This window comes from Dipteris shenzhenensis, chromosome 32 (assembly GCF_047967505.1).
Source record: "Dipteris shenzhenensis isolate YYH24624 ecotype China chromosome 32, Dip_SZ_1.0, whole genome shotgun sequence".
NCBI classification, from domain to species: Eukaryota; Viridiplantae; Streptophyta; class Polypodiopsida; order Gleicheniales; family Dipteridaceae; genus Dipteris; species Dipteris shenzhenensis.
The window spans coordinates 5488053-5497578 of record NC_141627.1 but is presented as its reverse complement, the minus strand read 5'-3'; the positions used below and the strand labels follow the sequence as shown (position 1 = coordinate 5497578).

The 9526-nt window shown below is 42.2% G+C and overlaps 1 protein-coding gene across 1 annotated transcript; it reads right to left on the bottom strand.

The window, feature by feature from the left end:
• Positions 1-2105: 2105 nt before the first annotated feature.
• On the bottom strand, positions 2106-3957 carry LOC147880223 (peroxidase A2-like). Its single transcript, XM_087370380.1, has 4 exons — positions 3718-3957; positions 3386-3577; positions 3035-3200; positions 2106-2560 (listed from the first exon to the last, which is right to left on the bottom strand). The coding sequence occupies exons 1-4, from the start codon at positions 3955-3957 to the stop codon at positions 2106-2108; spliced, it is 1053 nt and encodes a 350-aa protein (XP_087226506.1).
• Positions 3958-9526: the final 5569 nt, after the last annotated feature.

The window sequence follows — 9526 nt, the reverse complement described above, 5'->3', positions numbered from 1 at the left end:
AGATGATTCGTGAGCACCGTCATCCTTAGTGTGAAATCATGCATGTCTTTGCACTTCTATTGGAGGAGATTGTTGAGCATTAGAAATACATCCTCCTTATTGAGTTTGTACTAGAACCTTTTTATGAATGCGGCCTTCAAGTCCTCCCATGTCGTGAATTGCCCATCAAGATACTGGTCATACCATTCGATGGCTTTCTTGGCAATGTAGTGTAGAAAGTACATCAAGTACTCTTCTTTACAGGTGATTTCTAGGATCATCACTATCCTTAGAAAATGATGAACATGGGATCGGATTTTATCCCTCGACTACATTGAATTTTTGGAACTTCATTCATATTCTTCCTCCTCGTTCTTGGGCTTCCAGGTGGAGTGAATTCGCGACTCAAGCCTCCCTGTAGTCCTTGTTGCCTTCATAGGCCTCTCTTTTGTCACTCTTCTTTCCTTCCTTCTCTCATTTGGGTCTTTTCTTCATTCTCTTCATTCATACCTCCATCTTCTCTTCACTCTTCTTTTCTTTTGCCTTTAGCTCTTTCCATTTTGGCTTCAAGGTTTGATTGATCTAATCTTGATGAGGATCAAGTGAGGATCTTCTTTCTTATCCCTACCAAAACTCACCCAAAGTAATCAAAGTTGTGGTTCTTTGACTCTCTTGGTCAGTCCCTTTAATCTCTCAGTGTTCCGCATCGATGATGGTAAACTAGTTAGCGTATCCATGTGACCATGTCCCTCTCTTTAAGGATTCATCTCCATCAATCATGGCTGCTAGCCTTCTTTGTGTTAGGTTATCAAGTCTCGCAAGCATTTGCAAGTACCTTAGTTGTCTTCTTGCTCTTTTATTTTCTAGCTCTTTTGTTTGGTAGCTTCACCACTTCTCTTGGATCCCTCATACTATGTAGGGTTCTCCTACATATTGCTTGACATACACTTCCCAATGAATCACCAAACATTAATTCCAAGTTGCGTAGATGAGTGCTATAGTTTGGCCTATCATTCCATAGTTCCCTTTGCATGTCTGGGTGGTGGGGCAGTTTCTCTTCCCAAATAATTGATGAGTGCTGCCCTTCATTGAGAGTGTATGAGTCAAGTGCAAAAAATGCAAGGGGTTGTGCACGATGTAATGAACAACTTGAACAAGGAAGAGAGATTTGAATACAAAAAGAATGCAAGAAAAGTTGGAAAGTGAGTTATGGCCAAACAATTGGATACAATAGCATTTGACTTCCCTCCACACACACTAAACTTCTCCCAAATTGATGGATCCTATCTATTGATACTCATGGACCTTTCATACTAGGTGTGGTCTAACATTTGCTTGATAGAGGTGGTAGGTACCACCCACCACCTTTACAACAATTTGGTACTATGCTAGACCCTGACTAGCACAAATGCTAAAAATCCAACATTGTTCGAGCATTATTCACATTTTGGAAAGGGTCATGTACAAAAAATGTGACTATCATGTCTGTTCAAAAGAAGGGAATTTTTAAATCATTATTTTCAATAGAAATATAATTGTAGATCTAAGGTGTGAACTTTTTTTTTAAAATGAAGCAGCATAGTGCAAATGCTTTATTGCATCTCGGCATGCATACATTACACTTGCATTCACTTATTGCTCACTACATTCGTATTCATAGCTCCGATCTTCCCTTTTGAGCCTTGTATTTCATTAAGCTTAGGCCAATAGTATTGGTGTACTAGGCTTATGTGTATTGCACATGATTTATATTGTCATTTAGCTTAGTGGATTGTACTAAAGATGAAATGAAGGACATATTGCTTCTTGTGATGCCATGGAAATAAAGATGAAATGAAGGGCATATTGCTTCTTGTGATGCCAGTGGAAAGGCATATCTTCAATACTCAGTCCATATTTTGTTAAAGACTCTCGACCATTTTGGGTATCTATCATGACAAAATTTGTATGGCGAGAGGAAGGGGGAGAGCGAGCGAGAGAGAAAGAGAGAGAGATCTTATGACGAAAATACTCTGTACAATAGTGGAATTTCGGAACACTGTAAAGTACAAACCATAAAGCATGACGCAGCATAAATAGGCATATTAACATCTCCATGTTAATGGTCATGAGGCTGAACAGCTAATTCAGGAGTTGACCTCTTTGCAGCTCCTTCGAATCTGTCCCTGGGTTCCTGTCAATGGGTTGAGATTTCCTAGTCTAATCATGGAGTCCCTGAACTTGGAGAAGAAGAGAGTCTGGTCTGCTGCATAGGATTTTACAAGAGATTGAACATTCAGAGCTTGCACGAAGGAGGAACCCTGTCGAGAACTGGAGTAATCGATGGAATAGAGCTCTTGATCCGACTGAAGCAGCCCCTTTTGATTCATCAGGTTCTTGAAGTACTGGTTGGAGAAGGTATTTACGTTGACTGGCTCAAGTGGTACTACGGTGTTGGGGTCGCCACCGGTCTGTGGGCAGCTGCTTTGGAGAGCTTTTTGGTAATCGTTATCAAGCGTTGTGTCGGGCTTTTGGGTTCCGTTGAAATTGTACAACCGCGGGTTGACGAAGACACATCTTGCGCGACCGATTGTGTGAGCTCCTGTAACGAGAATATGAATAAAATTAACCTGGGATCTCTCACTCTCTCTCTCTCTCTCTCTCTCTCTCTCTCCCTCCCACCCGTGTGTGGCAAGTGCGCTCTGCTTTTGTGATCGTGTTCACTTTGCAATTGCAGCCATATTGGAAGCTCCTTGATTAATAGCACATCTTGCGATAACAATTTAAGTGACTTGGTCCGACGCAAAGCAGGAGCGTTCTCTCTCTCTCTCTCTCTCTCTCTTTTGAATGGCAAAATAAGCACTGCTGCTTCGCAAACCGGAATTTCGTCGCCGAGGGGGTGGGACCCGTACCACCCGCTACAGACAAACGTAAGAGCCCTAGATTTATCATCAGGCCAAAAATTACAATCGGAGACATCACGTCGACGGAGAGATTCTGGACTATGTAAATAGTGTATGTCTTTGGATATTTAATGGAAACCTGAATGGATAAAGTGTTAGTCGCTAATCACTACCTGACAGGGTAACCGCATCTTGTAGCGAGAGCCCAACTCTTTGGAACTTTGATACGAGATTCGACACGTTATCGAAAGGAGATGGTAAATTACTATTGGCCGCATCTCTGTTTGCAGTAGTGCCATCCCTTCTTCCGAGCAGCACCGGCCAGGATGGTCCTCCCGCCTAAAAGATCAATCATACGCATAAATTACGATAGCAGCTGAGCATGCACGCAGTTGAACACAGACTCTGGATCGGTCGGGCAATCGCGGAATGCATGAGTGTAGACGCAGCTAGGTGTAACTTCTATCATGCAGCAATGCAACACTCCTCCAGGAAAACAACAAGGCAGAGCAGCGTCTTTTTACCAATACAACTGAGTCTCGGGCTGCGATGGCGACAACGTCAGCACAAGACACTGTGCCTTTGCATGCAGCTTCCAAAGCCAGCTTTATGTCGTCGATAACAAAAAGAGCCCGGATGGAGTTGGCATTGGGTAGAGCCGTTTTCTCTCCCACAAAGCCTGGCTTGTCGTCCAGTAAGATAGATGCATCGCAACCCTACCCACAAAAATACATCATTCATCCTTCGTGAGATTTTTTAACGCATGATTCTCTCGATAGAAGCAGACGCACAGACATAGACAACGAGATGGATGTTTCCTGATCGATAGCCTGGTCACACAATGACGGTAAATTACCGTCACGAAGCAGTCGTGGAAGTGGAGGCGCAGCATCGAGGCTCCTATCCGAGCATCCTTGGCGATCTCCTGCTGCAAAACCAGCCGTGCGATGGACAGCGCGGAAGGGCAGGAATTCTGGTAGAATGATGCACTGAGCTGAGCATCGACGCCACGACCACCGCGCACTAGAATCACCATAGCTAGCAGGCAAGCAACTGCCCGTATCATCCAGTTTACAATTGCGCGCTCTTCAGCCATTTGTCTTCTCTCTTTCTCTCCCTCTCTCTCTCTCTCTCTCTCTCTCTAACACACACACACACACGTGACATGCACTCATGCACGCCCCCGCTCCCCACTCTCTGTCTCTCGCTCTCTCTAACTGATCATAACCGTCATTGCTACCCTTGCCATTACCACACGGCCCCTGCAGTCTGCATAAAAGCTCCCTCGCTACGAGATTTATAAACTTGTCGACATGCTGCAAGACTACGCAATCGTTATCAGCTCTCTCTGATCTCATCAAGTTGGTCACTCCACTATGAAATCTCGATCATCATTACTTGACACTAATATGTTTGACTTGCCGTTATAAATATCCTCTTCACATCTGCTCGTAATGATGCAGTTCTACGAGTGGGCATTGCATTCAGCTAATTGTTGAGTGGCCGCCGCCGCTCTAGCATCTTTTAACAAAGGCGTAAATCCGCGGCATTCCTTAGGCGTGAGTCTTGCGACTCCGACTAGCTGCAAAGTTCAAACAGGATTAGTGTTTAGCCCCAGGCCTCATTTTATGACTCCGACTAGCTTCCACGAGCCCAATAAAATACAATCCACCACTCGATTAGTGATGCTTATGAGCATGCATGATACCATCCACTAAGGAGCAGCATAAAAGTTTAAAACGTGCTGCATTGTGTCTTTTACATGGTAGTGCTCAAGCTTTGACAACGAGCTAAATTGGTAGGGCATGACCATGTTACAAACATGGTCATGCATGCGTGATACCATCCACTAAGGAGCAGCATAAAAGTTGAAAACGTGCTGCATTGTGTCTTTTACATGGTAGTGCTCAAGCTTTGACAACGAGCTAAATTGGTAGGGCATGACCATGTTTGTAACATGCTTTTTATATTGCTAAATAGAAATTCAAAATCATCAATACCCAAGTCACTATAGTGTAGTATATTTAAGCATCATTCCTTCATGAATAGTCTTATTTTTGTTTCGTGATGATAATCTACTCAACTTTTTAATTTGGAATTTTAAAAACTAGATTTTCAGCCAGGAGTTTTTCCATCATAGAGCAAGTAACTACTAACTCGAAATTGAAGCTAAATCCTTCTATTTTATGATCAATTATTTAAGGAAAAAAGAGAATAAGTAAAATAGTGGACATGAGAGGTGACACAAGGTCCGTCCTCCCTGCAATTGTCAGGGGTGGTGATTTATTATTGATTTTGTGATGTCCATATTTTGGAAGCTGAAGTCCAACAAATACATGAATAAAGCGATACAATAATTGATGCTCATTGCAGTTTTTACAATATTGTCACATGGACTACAACCATATGAATAATGGTGTATTTATTCTTCAATCTTGCATCCATCTTGGATTTCCTTGCTTCCTCACATCGATAACATGCATTAAACGAGAGGAATGTTGTAAAATTTCATATTAAAAACAAGAAATTTTAAATTGACCAATAATTGAAAATATTATATTATAATATATAATATATAATTATTATAACCACACAGTGTGGATGGGGAGGCAACGCGCTTCCTTCCCCAAAGAGTTATAATCCGAGGGAACGGACCCTTCCCTGGGTGCCGAGATAACGCCAAGAATATAAACGCTGAGAATATTAGCGTCGAGGATAAATCTCATGAATGGATAAGAAACTAGCATATTACCTGAATGTCAATAGTCGTAATCATAGTCGAACGCTGAGAGACAATATCCAAAAAACTTGCCAATGTGACCCTAAGAGGATCTGTGTGTGTCCTTGAGTGGGATGGTTCCAACATTCTCAAATCATTCAATAGACTCTAGATAGCACAAAAAGATAACTATCATTAGAGGAAGTCCGAAGTAGAGCACGTAACATTCTCACTCTCCACTTAGCCAGTGTTATGTGCCTCTCCAACCTTGAAAACAATATATCAGACTATTAGCTCTCACTTGCTGTCAAAAACATGCATAAAAACAAACAATTTCTAGTTAGCTAAAGTCGTAAATTTTTTGGAATTTAAGTTTGAATGTGTTGTAAAAATGGAGCTCTAAATATCCAATTCAAGTTCACAACAAGACAAAGCACCCATAGACGCGCGCACAGACGCGTTTCATGAACTAAATAAAAAACTTACGGGCGCGTCTATTTGCGCGTCAGGTGACCCGCGTCTATTAGCGCGTCTATATATCAGACTTATGCGCGTATAGACACGCTTATACATGCTTATATAGACGCGCAAATACACGCATTGATAGACGCATGTATAGACGCATATCGAACAGACAGACGCGAATATAAACGCGCTTGTAAACGCGCTGATAGACGTGCCTTTTTTTTTTTTTTTTTATAAACAGAATACTGTGTATGTTGTGTATGCTATATAGTTACAAGAATCCCATATCCACATTCTGTAATTCAATTCTTACAGCCAACCTCATTTTAATTACAATTCCAAATAAAATATTACAACTCCAAAACGCAATAAAATTGAAAGCTCAAAAAGTGCTTGTATATACATATAGCACGAAGCTAAGCCACGTCATGTGGCTCCAAGTACAAAAAATAAGGAAGCTAAGCCATGTCATGTGGCTTCAAGTACAAAAAATAAGAGGAGTCTATATACAAGAGGCACGAAGCCAAGCCAATGGCTTTAAGTACAAAAAAGAATAGTAGCACTACTTCTACGACTAATCCTCGCTGCCTTCCACGCTCCCTGATGCGCTGCCTTCTGCGCTCCCTTCTGCACCTCCTTCCTCGTCTTCCTCGTCGTCTTGTGCAGGGGCGCCCTGTAAACAAGGGACAACATATATCAATGTATGAAAAATCAAATCTTTACTTATAATTTTGGCATTATTTAATTACTTTCAAATACCTCGGGGGCATGTCCAGTCGCTCGGGTATACTGCTCCTCAGTAATCAACCCGTCATCATAGAAGTGCCTCCATGTATCTCCTCTACGATAGTGGCAGTGGTAGGCTGTCTCCACTGGAGTAGGGTATCTGCCCACGATCTCAAGCTGCATGACCGCGATACACTTTGTGGAGGGATTAGTACAAAGAAACAACCAACCTCCTAATAAACTACATAAGCAATATAATTTGAGATCGATACTTACAAATTGGGCCTCCCATGATTCAACGCCCCCTGCTCCAAAATGCGCGCTCCCATACTCCTCCATCTGGATCCTCCGTGCCTCCACGTGCTGCAGACTGGGCTCCTCCCTCGCTGACTTCATTGCCTTCTTCCACTCACGCTTCTGAGCGGTGTGGGGCGGGCCCCTTGGAGGTTGACCTGCCTCAAGTCTGGCAAGCTCCGCTAGTGCCTGCCTGTTAAGGGAAGATCTTTTATTGCTAAGTATCGTAACAATCTTTGACTTGGCCCATTTATCTGTGAACTAGCGATTGGGGGGGTTAGGATACCTAGAGCGAACAGTAGCGAGGGTCTCATCAGCCAACCTCTTTGGGTGGTCTTTATAGTGGATAAAGCAATCTCTGTAATTGTTAGCAATTACAGAGCGCATGAAGGCCATTACATCCTTCCCCCGCGCATCCATCAAGATGCCTCCTGTCTGGGTGATGTCATAATAAATCGTACCATCACCCAGAGGCACGTCCAAATCATAGGAATCATCATCCTCGGCCTCGCCGCCACATGGCCCAAAGCACTGTGCCATGCATCCGCCACCGCTCTCCCTACTACTACGCCTGCCACCCTGTCGTGTGGAGCTCATACGCTGGCCACTCGTAGCTGGGGACTGCGCGGGACTACGCTGACCACTCGTAGCTGGAGAACCGAGTCTCGACGGCTGGGGAGTACGTCAACGGCTCGCTGAGGCAGAAGGACCTCCTGAAGGCATGGGGGAAGGGGCATAAGACGGGATGGCAGAAGGGACATAAGACGGCATGGGGGAAGGGGCATAAGACGGTATGGGGAAAGGGGCATAAGACGGGGCATAAGACGGCTGTGCGGACTCCGCTGGGGTGATCTCAGGCGGTGTGGGGTGGCTCGGAGTCTGTACTGCTGACTCCTGGGGAGTGTTAAGGGTACCCGTCATGTACCCGTATAACTCCGCAGGACTAGGAGGGTGCCCTAAAATATTATATAAATCCTTCCACATCGATTCACGCGGATCAGGTGAGCTAGAAGCACTTCCTTCCCACATGTTAAACCAGAAAAAAATAAACAAATCTATTACTTTGGGAGCTGAGAAGAAAGGGGAAAAAAAAAAAAAGAGGCTCTGTTAGAGCACGTCTATAGACCCGTCTAATCTTCGCGTCTATAAACGCGTCTAACAGAGCGTTTAACAGTTCAAGTAAAAGCGCGTCTATCACCGCGTCTAACAGACCGTCAAAAAATCCGTCTAACAGTGCGTTAAAAAGCGCGTTTATCAGCCCGTCCACACATCCGTCTAACAACGCGTCTAAAAGCGCGTCTAACAATTCGTTTAAACATCTGTTTAACAGATCGTCTGTTTGACCTTTTTAGTATTAAATTTGTAAAATAAGAAAGTGGGGAAAAAAGCACATATGTGATGTATGGGGAGAGGTGGCATACTTCCCCTCCTATTATTTATAAGCTGAAAGAGCATGCCCCTTTCTCATTAGATTCTATTTTCAACTTTCCTTTCATTTTTGCTTTTAGCTCTTTTTTTTTCTCAGGGTTTTGTTATACTTTGATTATCTCATATGCAAAAATATTACCTTTGATGGGTTGGTAGTATGCTCCTCCTATAGATAATGCTAATGTCTAACTAGACATGTGCAAGGCAACCTATATGATCTCGTTGCTTTTATATAAAAAAGTCATAATACTTAGAGTGTATAGTAAAATATTAGTCTTATGTTCATTTGCATTGTGTTTGTTAAACATTGCAATAATGCTAACATGATAATTGTTAAGAAATAGTGCTAACATGATACTATTGTGTTTTTTATTTATAGGCAATAATTTATATGAGATTGCAACATTTCAAATAGTATTATTTCTTTTAATATTGAGGCCGGTGGCCTTTGAGGTTGTTGTATCCTTGTTCTCTTATTGTATTAAATTGTGATATGTATTCTTCTTCCATTGTAATTGCCTTGTCTATATTACTTGATTCTGCCAACACATCTACAATAAAACTTTCCTCAATAGGACTAAAATTTTAAATGTCTAATTTCATCTTCGGTGGAGGGTATTTTTTGTGGCTTTCTAACTGATTGTTGGTATGCCCGATGTATTTCATTCCATTATTGATGCATGTAATGGAGTGGATCAGATGGTTGTCTCCTGGTTGTCTTTACTTTTTCTTGATGTTTTGTTGGGCATCCATTAGTGTCTTTGATTCTTAATGGATCTACTTTCTGGACTAGCAATAATAGAATTTATATATCATTATCTTTAAGCCTCTGTATTTTAAATATTAAGTTTATAATTTTGATAATTATAAAATAGGTATAGAATGCATCGACATGGTATTATTGCTTTCTCTTTTGTTAGTGGAGTACTTTGCCTGGTATGGTGGTACCCGTAGTCATCTATAAATTTGTTCAATATATTTGATCCCATCTTATGATCCGAAGTTGTAAGCTGATCTAGTGAAATGTTGAAAC